At 45.7% G+C, this 12,722-nt stretch overlaps 1 protein-coding gene across 2 annotated transcripts in view; it reads right to left on the reverse strand.

Annotated features, from left to right (window-relative positions):
* MYO1C (myosin IC) overlaps window positions 1–12,722 on the reverse strand; it is a 52,655-nt gene that overhangs the window by 38,724 nt on the left and 1,209 nt on the right. The window contains exon 1 of one of the 2 annotated variants that reach the window (XM_065853109.2): window positions 11,541–11,671. The exons of the other annotated variant lie outside the window; for it this stretch is intronic. Within the exon in view, the coding sequence (XP_065709181.1) occupies window positions 11,541–11,666 (126 nt within the window). The 5' untranslated portion in view covers window positions 11,667–11,671. Of the gene's footprint in view, window positions 1–11,540; window positions 11,672–12,722 lie in introns of those variants that run through there. 2 annotated transcript variants of the gene reach the window in all.

Genomic DNA, 12,722 nt, shown 5'->3' on the forward strand with positions numbered 1-12,722 from the left:
ATATACAGCAAAAGGAGACAACTTAAAAGTGTGTGCAAAACAACCCTAACAGGTGGACATGGTTGGCAACCTTCACTGAGCAGAAGCAGCAGTGAAGCAACAATGCTGGGAGGGAAGATCAGAGCAACAGAAGTTGCTGGTGGAGGCAGAACAATCCTAGAAGTCAACCAACTTGTGTGTGCCACGGTGAAGTGGGGAAGAAGTGAAGGGACACCCAGGTGGGAGTTAGTCCAGAGAGGAAAGAGAGGCCAAGGTGATGAACTGCACGAATATGCCGTGGAAGCTGGAGATGAATGCATCAGCAGCTGATGGAAATATTCAGAGTGGGAGATGAAGGTTGGACAGTAGAACTTCTGTGGAGGAAAGGACACCAGCTCTTGGCAGGGAAATGAGAGAATCAAAAGGCTGAGCTGACTGTCCCTACCACTCCCCAAAAAAACGAGACTGCAGCGCAAGGAGAGCAAGCTCTCCTCTGGGCCTGATGCCAGCTGCTCTATGAAGCTTTCCTTGCCTGTCCTAAGGGGAGTTACACAACATAAAGCTTTATTCATAAGTGCCTGATGGCGTCCTGTGTGTATAACAGCACCTACCAGCAGAGCAGTATTTGTGGGAAATGCTAGGAAGAGTGTCTAAGAGAGATAAAGCCTTTGAGTCGCAGATGAAGCTGCCAGCCCTCATTTCCAGCTTGTCAGAGCAAGTCCTTCTTGAAGTCAGCAGCCTGGAATGAAGAGAATCTGGCATTTGTGCCTGGATGTATGGTTCAGACAGTCAGGGCGGAGCGGCTGACTTTAATCATACTTTCCACAATGGGAGGGTGGGGGGGAGTGGCAAAGTATGGTGAGTGATAGGCGTTATCAGCTATATATTCACAAATTCCTCTTCTTTGACTTCGTATTTCCAGCCTGACCTCCTTTCCTGCTTCCACTAGGCCCTAGAGGAGGAGGGGAAGGGCGAGTGCACAGAACTGGAATTTCAGAGTCCTTTACATTCTCGGGATTCCCGGTGTCTGTGACAGGCAGCACAAAGGCAGCACACACTTGTCTGGTGATCTGACAAATTCCACGTTCTGGAGAATTACTGGAACAGCTGATGGGTCACAGGAGTAGCTACATGCAGGTACCACCCTTCCCTGCAAAGCTGAACCCCATTATTCCAAAATGCACTAATTACCATTACTGCCTCTGCCGCTCCAGCCTACCTGCTGGGTGACAATCTTTGTGTTTAGTATACACATTTTAAAGTTGTTTCTTTAATTGCCTTTTGCCAGAATATCTCTTTCTGGGGTTTAAAAAACCCAAAATCAATAGAGCATCTAAAAATATGGGCTTGCACTAGCAACTGCCAAGCTTCTTTAGCTTGTTATGAAGCCCTTTTAACAAGAGCGCTAGTATGGTGTCAAAAAGGAGTAAAGCTCCAAAATAGTTTAATCCAGCTGCCCACAACTGTGTTAGCAACAATACTCTAAAGAATTCCAGTTCAAACCCCTTTTGGTTGCCTTCTGCCCTCACAATGAGGCTACAGTCCACTAAATCACATGGAGCTTCAATTCCATCTAGAAATAGCCTCTTGAAGTTCCTATTGCAGGATGGCGTTCCCGAATTTTATTTACTTGGGTGCCACTACTGGTGGTGACAGCAATAGCAGCTACAAATTGCAGGAACTTGCATGTATGCCCTGAAAGGGCACATGTCCAGGTCCAACCTCTCGCACGAAAGGTTTTGGCAGTGTAATGAATTCCTTCTCCTTTACCCTTTCTGCCTGTGTCGATCACAACGTCGCGCTCAGATACCACAACACAGTAACCTTGTCCTACTGCCCCACACATCCACCTTGCTCAAGAGTCCCACAGGGCCCAAAAGTCCTTGGAACCTTTCAACCTGTTGAAGAGCAGTGCAGTAGTGGGCATCCCTATAAGAAAGATCCCTAAGAAGACCCTTATAAGAAAGGTGTGGACATACTTCTAAGCAGCGCCTGTTGCGATAGGACAAGGGGTGATGGGTTTATACTAAAGAAGGGAGATTCAGGTCAGACATGAGGAAGAAATTTTTTACAATGAGGGTGGTGAGAGCCTGGTCCAGGTTGGCCAGAGAGGTGGTGGATGAACCATCCCTGGGGACATCCCGGGCCAGGCTGGACAGGGCTCTGGGCAACCTTACGTTCCAAACAGTTGGCCTAGCTCCACATTTACAAGCTGGGAGGTTTCAGTGCCAATCAGCCCACACACCAGGGCACAAAAGCCCCCCAGTACAACTGCAGAACTCTCTAGCAAACTCAAATTTCTCTGCACTAACACTGACTTCAAGATCAAAACCCGGTAGCATAAGCAGAGAACAGCTACACGAGCCATCATTCGCACCGCATTACATTACGGACACTCCTCCAATGTGAGAAGAGCGCAGAAAGCATCCCCTGAAGTGCCAGAGCGCAGTCCCAGGCTGCTGTAGGCTGACCCAGCCAGCTGACATGACTGTGATGCAGCCCATCCCCAGCAGTGTCCGGCCTGGTCCTCTCTCTCCTCTGTCCTGGGACCAATATCCGTTCAGCTCTGTGATGCGACAGGTCAGGGAACTAAACAAACAGAAAACTTTTATCCTTCATCATTGCTCTCCAAACTTTGTTTAAATTGATTCACCAAAGGGTCAAATGGATGCTGGCACAGGAACAAGACAGGCAAAACAATTTAGATAAAACTTCATGTCAGTATAAGCTTATCTTAGATACTGGGGGAATACATCCTTACTGGTAGACAAGTAAAGAAAGGGTATTTCATTGAGAGTGATGTGGATGGAGCTATAAGATTTTCTGGCTGTCTGTTTTGTCCCCTATCCTTTACATATATATTTGCCTCCAAATGTTTAAAACATTGAGAAGTAATGCACATTTATCATTACCAGCGGTAGTTTCCAGGACAAGCCCAGAAATGACACTAGAGGCTACAGGACTGTCAGCTGTAGTGCTCAAAGATCAGGAAATCAACAATATAAATTACCTAACTTGACGCATATGGCTGTACATGTCACGCTAGATTTGCCAGCAGAAGCATGCCAAGCTAATACACTGGTCTGCTGTTCAACCAGATTGTGAACGACTGACACTTTTTGGCAGGTGCCTTAGAAACGAGGGCTAAGGATGCTGGGCTCTAATTGCAAGCAGAGAGGAGGGTGGGGGGGAAAGCCCACTCCACACACTCATCCCTGCACCACTTCCTGACCCAAACCAACCCTCCCATTCCCTATCAATTTGCAAATCTCAATCCAGCCCACACTAAACACTGATTGATTTTCTGCTCTAACAAGCGCTGTGTCACATTTGTGTTGACTAACCATCAGCTCAGATAAGTGGTTTGTAATTAAGATAATTTGGCTTGGGGCCAATTAAAGTATGGCCTGAAAAGCACTTTGGAGAGTTCAGCACAGTGCTAGAGATTAATCAGAGAAGTTCACTGCTCAAAACAAAAGGCAAGTGTTAAGGAAGTTTTTGATTCCCTAACAGCCAGGCACCAAGCTGACAGATGCTTTTAGACCTTTGTACCAGAATTTACCTTTCCAGCCTATCCAAAATAAAAACCAAGATTTGTCACAACAACACTTTTTCTCAGAAAGTAATAGCTTGCTTGTACAATGCTCGGAAAAGATTTCTTTCCGGACACCTGCACTCCACCTGCAGCAACAGTGATTTTTGTCCACTACCCATTTCCACTCAGGTGGTAATGTGATCTTTTCACAGATGCTGCGTATTTCTGGTGGCAGACAATTAGTATTTCAGAAAAAATGTGTTCAGTGACAAACAGTCCACTTAACTGAAGCCTTTAGAAAAAAGTAAACAGTTACATGAGCCCGGTTTTTGAGTTCCATGGACTTCAGCCTGGACATAGTTCACATTCTCATCCTACACTGAACCACTCTCAGGAATTTTCCTCCCATTGCAAGCCGAGCTGAGAAAGTGCTCTGGGTAGCAGCAGTTGCCAGGTGAATCTGTGTGAGGCTTAAGGTTGGAAGGAGCTCCCCTGTGTTCCCACCTAGACACGGAACCATCAGAGCAGAAAGAGCCACTTGGCAACCGGTTAGGTTTCAGTTCAGAGAGAGTGAGATCATACACCCCCTTTCACTCTGCAAGTTTTTTGCATACGGAACTCTGCAGCTCTTGCAACATTTCCTCTTCACATGGTGCCCTCATGACCAAGCACAGAAGTCCCTTCTCTCCCCACACTCACCTCCTGCCAGGCTCTCAGCACCAGATGCACAGTCACGAAAGGTTTCAAGGTGGTCCCTGTCTACAGCAAACTCCAGGAAGAGCAACTCATCTTTTACTCCTTTTTTTCTTTTGCTCTCCTTTCCTTCCTATTTCTTCCTCATATCAGGACACAATTATCTCAAATCAGATTAGTTTATACTTGAGACAAATAACATCTGAAAGCTTTACCTAAATACATAAATGGCACATAACCACCAACCATGTATTCTTTAATTATATCAGGCAAAACGAAAAGATATTGTGTTCCTATCATTATGTCATCCCATGTTTTTCTTAAATGTTCTGGGTACTCTCACACATCTGTTTTAGAAATATCTCATAAAAGTGCATAAGTCATCCCTTCTATTATCCCAAATTGCTCCTGGCTTTCTCCAATCCCTGCATAAGCAGTCTGAGAGCACTGTTTCTTCCATGAATTGAGGAGACATCTTTTTGGTGATCTGAAGGGATAGGATTTTACAGCAGCCAATATCTGACAGGCAGCGATTCTGCTCATCTGTGCTTCTCCAACAACTAAGACTTCAAACAACTTACAGAAATGCTTTCTGCTGGAAACCAAAATTGTAAGTGCTGAAGCTGAGCACCAACTGAAATAATGATAGAGTCAAGGGCATTTATCCTTAAGTTATTTCACATGGCTGAGTTTTAACTTTTCTTCAGCTCTGCTAATTATCTGTAGATCCACTACTTCAGGAGGATGCAAGAGAAGGACAACAGAATAAGATTTGTTGGATCTATGATACAGGCTAATTTTGGCCTCCCAACCTTTTCTGCCTCCCACACCTTTTTATCCTCCCAGACTTTTCCAGCCTCACCTTCTTCTTGGTCTCTACTTTTCTTGCTGACCTCCCACACCACTTTGGCCTCTCACTACTTTTCATTCTCTTCTTACTGGTCTCCCACCCCTTTCCAGTCTCCACTTTTCTTTCTGGCCTCCCACACGTCTTCACCCTCTACTTTTCTTTCAGGCTGCAACCCCTTCAGCCAGCACAAAATATTCAAAGCCTCTTAAGGTTATCAATATGCAAGTCTCCTATTTAATCAACAGTGTCTCACCTTGATATGTGCACGCATACTTAGATCAGAAACAACATCCATCCAGACATCCCGCAGTCACAAAAGCACCATCTTATGCCCATAAAAACATTCTGGCTCTCTCAGTAACTCATGCCAGGACTCTCATAGCACTGTATCATTAATTGTGTTAATGGAGGTACAAAACACAATAAATCTTGAGATGGTAAAAATCAGAGTTTCAGAGCAACGTTTTCATAAAGTTGGGGGGGGGGGGGGGGGGTGTGCAAACCCCCACTATTCCTGTTTAAACAAATAATAGATGTTCTAGCTTTGCTAACAGCTCCATAAGCTGCTCTTCCCAGTTCCTATCCACAAGCTTTCCAGACAGACGAGCAAGATTAAAGTTCGAAATCATCTCCGTTCCCACAGTGCTGTGATCAGGCACATAGACACACACTCTACTTCTCTGCAGAACTTGCCTTCGATCCCCTTCTCCAACTTTAAGAGCAACAAATCCATGCACAAAGAAAATGTGGATTTTGGAAGTCACATATTTTATATTTGCCCTCATTTTCAAATGAGACCTTACGTTTTCCTTTCTACCTCCAAGCAAAATTGTGGCCAAAAAAAAGCTTGTGACTTCAAGAGAAATCAAAAATACAAGTTTTGAATAGACTATTCAAAATGCAGTGTTTGCCTTACTTGAGAAATGTGATAGGTACTTTTTTGTGGTTGTTGTTTTTGGAAAGGCGCAGTTCTTCATTATACATTACTACGCTTTTCCAGTAACCATATCGCTCTGAATCTTCTCTTCCAAGCTGCAATATTTTTTTAATAACGTGGTACTTAGTAGCTCTCAAGGAAAAAGAAGGACAACTGACCACAAAATTCAGAAATGCACAAATTCAAATGGAAGACCTGAGATATCTTAAAAAGCTACATTTTAACGATCCAAACACTCCTCCCACACAGCCCCTTCACATGCAAGTCAGGCACACTGAGCTGCCCCCACTTCATTCCCACATGAACAAAGTGATGGAGAAAACCTATTACAGATTAACCCCATTGTGTGCACTTGGCCTTGTTTGGTAAGGACACAAAAAACAATCCAGTGTACAAACCCTGGTTGTTCTTATAATCTTAGTAGACATAATGGGTGGGTAGGAAAGCTACCTGTAGCATCCATGAGAAAATAACGGGCTCACACAAAACAGCAGATGAACAGTGGAGAAAAGGCAGAAAACTGCTCACAACTGAACTTCAGTGCTCATTTAAAATAAGGCAAAAGAAACATCTGGTTTGCTAAGTTCCAGTTCTGTCAGAGAGACAATTCCTGGCTTCCTGGTGCAAAGGTGTGGCTTTCCCTCCCAAGATGCAGAAGAGGCAATTCTGAACAGACTCCAAAATCCTCAGAGTGCAAGACAACCTGTTATTTAAAACAACAAGATGTGTACACAGAGAACAAGGCTTTCTGGTCTCTAATTTGGAAGCTTCAATAAACTTCTCTAGAAAACAAACAAACCCCACTAATTCTGTGCAATAATCTTCCCTCTTCTCAAAACTGCACCACTGTCCACATCAAACTTCGCTGCAGATCAAAAACTGAATTGCAGGAACACTACTTATAACACAACATTGTGTAGCGTTGTAAATATGTATCGATTTTTGTTTTTTAAAAATGTTGATTATAATGTGCTGCCTTGTAATGTGTGGAACTGCATACTCTAGTTATTAAAGTTAGCAAACAAGTCTGGCTGTTGAAAGTCATTTCCCTCAGTAAACAATGACTCAGTGTGGACTGTATAATGTAGAAGTTATTAGTTACTGTTAGTGAGTTCAAAAAACACAACTCGCAACACTATACAAAGACATATTTCAAAAGGGAAAATAGTTTTCCTCCTACTTCTATGGTTCCAGTTACACTGTTTCAGTGGAATTTAATTTTCTAAAAAGCTAAACAGATCACTATCTCCTCATTATATAACTGGACATTGACTTAACAGGACCCTTCAGCCATGAACAATAAGCACAGTGAAAGAGCTGAGTTTACCCTCTTTTCTGTTCTCAGTTTGTCATTATAACGCTGAAGTAGATGATTCTTCCTTGGACAGGAATATCCCATCTAGAGCAGGCAGCAGGTGGTAATGAAAACAGACGTCAAGACGACCATAAAATAATTGAGGATATGGTAATGAAGGAAAAAAAACACAATTGTAAGCTCAGCAAAATCCTCTGACAAACGCTGTTCTCTGGTTGAATTACAGCTCCTTCAATAATCCTCCTCTTCATTAGTAAAATGGACAAATACACCTGGTGATTGTCAGCTGGCATAAGGCACCACAGATCACTCTAACTAATGAAATGCAAGCTCAGCTGTTAAGACACAAAGGTTTCCCTGAAGTCTTAAAACCATGACAAAGACTGTTCTCTGGCTGGGGGAACACGCTCTCTCAAAGATGAGGACATCATTTCTTGTATTACATTCTGTAAGGGTGAAATCCCTGGTCAGATATAAGAACACAACAAGGAAATACAGAGTCAAACATCCATGGTGAGCTTTTACCAGAAACGTGCCTCCAAAAGAAATTACTGAAATCGTAATTGAAAGGCAGGGCCTTTTAAAGCAGCTATAGCTTGTAAGGTCCAGTCTGTATCCACACTGTATGTGAACGCTGTCACAACTGTGGGTTTGTCCACGTGCATCTTTTTGCCTAGCCAGGATTTTAGAAAACTCTTTTATGGAGAGAGGAAAAAACTCATATTAGTCTGGGGTAGCAGGGACAGAATTGGTTTTTGTCATTCATAGACTATCCATTTCCTGGCAAAAATCAGAACACATCATGACATACCATTCTTCGACACCAACAATTACGCTATCCAGTTGGTAACAAAACTTTCCAATAACTGCAGGCTGCTGTAGGGTTCAGCTCCAGCACCTTTCTGCCCAGCAGGCACACACGGCAGCACTCCAAAAGTACTGCCAAATGCTAAAAATCTATGTCCATTTATTATCAGCCGCTGAACTGAATTACAGGAAGGGCGGTGCCCAGGCTGGACCGAGGTCAACGTACCGGTTAAAGGGTTGCAAGTGTCCCCATGAAGAACAGCTAGTTGGTCATTTGCATGTGACTGAGCGCTTTCCTAAAGAAAAAAGCTGATAGGGAAGCCATCTGTGCATGCACGAATGCCACAGGAGTTCTAAATACTAACCTTTAGCGCCTTCCAGTACAGGAATTTAATATAGGCCAGACTACACTTAAGATATATATTAGACAAGGTACTGGCCCTGCTGCTCCTTATTGTATTCAAGAGTATTTAAGTAATGCAGGGCAGCGGTTTAAGGAACACTGGATCTTCCACCCCCACAGCACATGACTCAGTTGCAACAAATTACTTGAGATTTGTCCACTCAGAACCTTCTGCCATAACAAACTTTGTTAGTGTTTCACATTCAATTACACTGCTTGCTTACATCTTTATTAATGCTTTCTGGGAAAGGGCTGGCCACCTACCCCACAATGCATCAACAGGGAGTGAAGTATGCAGAGGAGGGCACAACACACACTGCAGGATGTTTTCCAGCAGAAAGATCGTTCAATCCAGACAGATGCACAGCAAAAGTGGTTCCCTCCAGGCAGAAAAATAAGCACGTTACAATCTCCCAAAAAGACAACCCATGCAAACCTCATCCACTAGAAAAGATGACAGAAGCTTAGATGGATGGTTTCTATCGAAGTCAGGGATAGTAATCCTAGTCAAAGCCAACCACATCACTCACAGTTGGTTATAAAGCAGGATATAACAGAGTAAAACCCCTGACGGAAGACAAACACATGCTATAATTGCAATCACTTTACGCCAGTACAAAGCGTTGCTGCTACCAGAGCAATCCCCACCTGATCCCAGCCATTTCTTCCCGTGCCATCGTATCCTTTGTGCAGGCGGAGACGCTCATGTGCTCACACAAGGAGCTGAGATGATGCTCCAGACAAATTACCTATTTCATTTGCCTACTCAGTTTTAACTTGGATCAGTTCTGGAAAGTTAACCACGTTTGGCTGTCACCAATACAGGTAAGCCAAAGCACAATACAAACAGCTTTCCCCACAGCAACATTTTTAAAACACACAAATATACCTTTACATACAGTTCTTTAGCTTGTATGAAAGTGATTTAGTTCCATTTGCATCACGTACAGAGGGCAGTATGACATACCATCCTTAGGAAAACCTGCTGTGCCACAAGTTCTCTCCACCTCCTTTTCTGCAGTGCCAGTAACACATTATTTTCCCAAATATAAATTCGTCTTTCAGAAGGCATTAGTTATTTGAAAGCACCCTGTGAACAGTCCTCACCCGTTACTCCTTCAAACTGGGAGGCAAAGTGCTCCGGGCCCAGTGATCCTCACCATTTTGCGTGCTGGAACTATTCAAAAGCACCAGGTGAGAGCACTGGGCTGCAGGAGGGGACAATGGGCTGCAGCACCCAGGAGCTACAGTTCACACATGGCTCGGTGATGGGGGCCAGATGCTGCAGGTCGTTCCTCCCGCATTTGGTGCAGACTGTCCAGTTTGACAAACATATAATTTCTCATTAGATGTTCTAAATTCTGGAGATGTATCGTAAATCACAAGTTTCTTTGCTATTAGCTATGCAAGAGAACAGAAATTGCACACGCTGGATCTTGAGTCACATGGGATCTCTCACTCCCTTAGTATATAATGATTCAGACTTTCTTTTTTAAAAAAGATCTACCCTTTATGTCATGATAAACTCGGATAGCATGCGTGCACTCTAGCACTCCATTGGTCCCTGCCAGGTAGAAGACAAGACTTATAATTACACAGCCCCTCCCCTAAGACACTGGATTACATCCAGTATTAAAACCGAAAATCCTTGAGAGTTTTGACAGCGGTTGCCATACCAGGGCCTACCGTAAAAATTAAGAATTCATTAGTTCCGTGAGCCTTAGGCAGTTTCTAAAAGAGTTTTGAAAAGGTGCTGACAACTGGTGATTGTCTACTGCCCCAAAAGGAGATGAAAGAAAAATGCCTGTCTTCCCAAGTACTCTAAGATGTGGCTCTGCTTTCACGGCTTGTCCCACCAACCAATATTTTCCCATTTGTCACTTTCTAAAACCAGGCAGCTGCCATCCACAGGTAGTTTTGAAAAAGCAACAGCCGCAAAAATAATAAATACAAGAATAAACTCTGTACTGTATCTCAGGACATTTTTTCTTCTGTAATCCTCCCACAGGTGAGGATGCAGATCAAGCCAGCTGACTTGGAAAGTTCAAGTTACTAGAATGAGATGTCTGTTCAGCAAAGAGTCAGATTCCTTCCATAAATCACTGTCACTTAAAGCAATTAACTCCAGGTATATCGGAAAAGGGGAAAACTAGCATAGAAAGCAACACAACAGATAGCAACCTTCGAGTCTTAGTGGGGATGCAAACCTGTGGTCTAAGCTGGAGAATTTATGGTGTTTGACCACATTTCCACCTATAAGAGGACTAAAAATACCGAAGTTTGTCATTAAGTGTTTTTTGGGAACCTGTACGAGCACTGGCAAAGAAGAATTATTCCAGTACACATCTAAGTGCTATCCACAGCAAGACATACCACCAGGAAGCACGAAACACCGCGAAAACACAGAAAACAAGTTGGGTATGTACAAGAAAGCCATTCTTCTTCAGAAGAAGGCAGGACCTCCGTGACACGGCCACGTTTCAGCTCAGGAGCGGACTTTCTCTCGCCCCCACGCCCAGCCGCGCCCTTTCTCGTTCCGGCTCCGGCTCCTCACCCGGCGGGATTCACCCCGTCCCGGACAGGAGCTCGTTGCATGCAGGATACAACCAGGGAAGCGTTACCAGAGTGTATTTAGTAAGGTTACGGAAGGGGAGGGACTGCTCCGGGCTGCCGGGGACATGCCGTGCAGCCGCCAGGATGCCGGCTGCTGTGAAAGGGTCATTTGTTTCTACCCTGGAAATTTTGAGAGTTTCCGGGAAGGTCGCTGACTCCAGGGGAATGGCCGAGCCGCGGGCTGTCCGCCCTCCCCGGGCCGCCGTCCCCGGCTCCCCTCTGCACCTCCCGGCGCAGCCCCCGAGCCGGCAGCGTGTTCCCGGGCAACCCGCGGCCATGTGGCCGAGCCCCGGCGTCTTTGGGCGAGCACGGGCCGGCGGATGGTGGCCACGGGTCACCCCTCCCTCGGGCTGCAGCCAGCTCTGCCCTGGCCACGCCGCTGCGCCCCCCGCTCCGCACCCCGCTCACCTGCGCTCCGCGCCCCCCGGCGACGAGCCACTCGGGGCCCTGCGGCGACTCGGCGACCGGCTCGGCAGCGACTGCCCGCGGGAGCCCGCGCCGCGCCGCTAGTGAGCATGTCCGAGCGCCGGGCATGCGGAGTGCGGGCGGCGAGGCCGCGGCTCTGCCTCCGCCCTCACCTGCCGTCAGCTCGGCGGGGCGGGCCGCGGGGCACGGCGGCTGCCCCGAAACCCCCCTGGGCCGCCCGCTTCGGCACCGGGTCCCGTAGAACCGTGACCCCTCCGGGTCCCCTCCGCCCGTCCCGGAGCCGGGAACCCGCTCGCACTGATTACATTGTTCGGGACAACAGCATCCTGCTGATAAGCTGCTCTACCAAATCAGTTCGCGTTCCTGTTGCTTAAAATTCCAGGCGCACCTGTCTCCTCCAGGCGCACAACAGATAAACCTCGGACACTCGTGATAATTTTACCATCCCCTCCCCACCGACGCCCGCTTGTGGGAATCACCCAAAGTGTATCTATCCTTCAGAGAAGGACGAAGGGTGAAATTCAACTCTGGAGCAATTCCCCAAAGGCAGAGTGAACTCAGGGAACCATCCACTCTGTGCAACAACACCCAGCATCGGGGTTCATCTCATGTGAAACACCAGAGGCAGCCTCACCAGGATCCACAGGAAATTCTGCATATGATTTAATCCTGTAATAACAGAATGAAACAGTAAAGCTCTGCACCTTCCACTCCTGCAGCAAAGTTATCTTCAACTAGAAGCTTTGGTTTGTATTAAAACACGGGACATGAGAAACTACTTTTCTCTGGCCATTCCTGCAGTACAACTTGACAGAGACTGCTGTTCTCAAAGTGGCAAATTACAGTTTTATGGACTGTTAATGAGTATTCAAAACTTTTCAGAAAGCTGAATGAATGGCTTTTCTCCCTCTGATGTCTCCCCCAGGATCCTGGCACATGCTATTCCGGATGAGGTCTAAAGGAACAGTTCCCTCTGGGAAAGACAATTCAGTCCAGGCAGTGTCCTCTACTGTCACTGCAAATAAGTCAGTAACATTCCTAAACCATTTACTGGAAACCAAAGAACACCAGAACTGCCACTATCTCCTCCTGACAAGGCAGAGCTCTCAGGTTTTCTGAAGTAAAATTACCTAACTGTTGTGTAATCAACACAGTCAATGTCTC

The sequence above is a fragment of the Patagioenas fasciata genome, chromosome 19 (assembly GCF_037038585.1).
Source record: "Patagioenas fasciata isolate bPatFas1 chromosome 19, bPatFas1.hap1, whole genome shotgun sequence".
NCBI lineage: Eukaryota > Metazoa > Chordata > Aves > Columbiformes > Columbidae > Patagioenas > Patagioenas fasciata.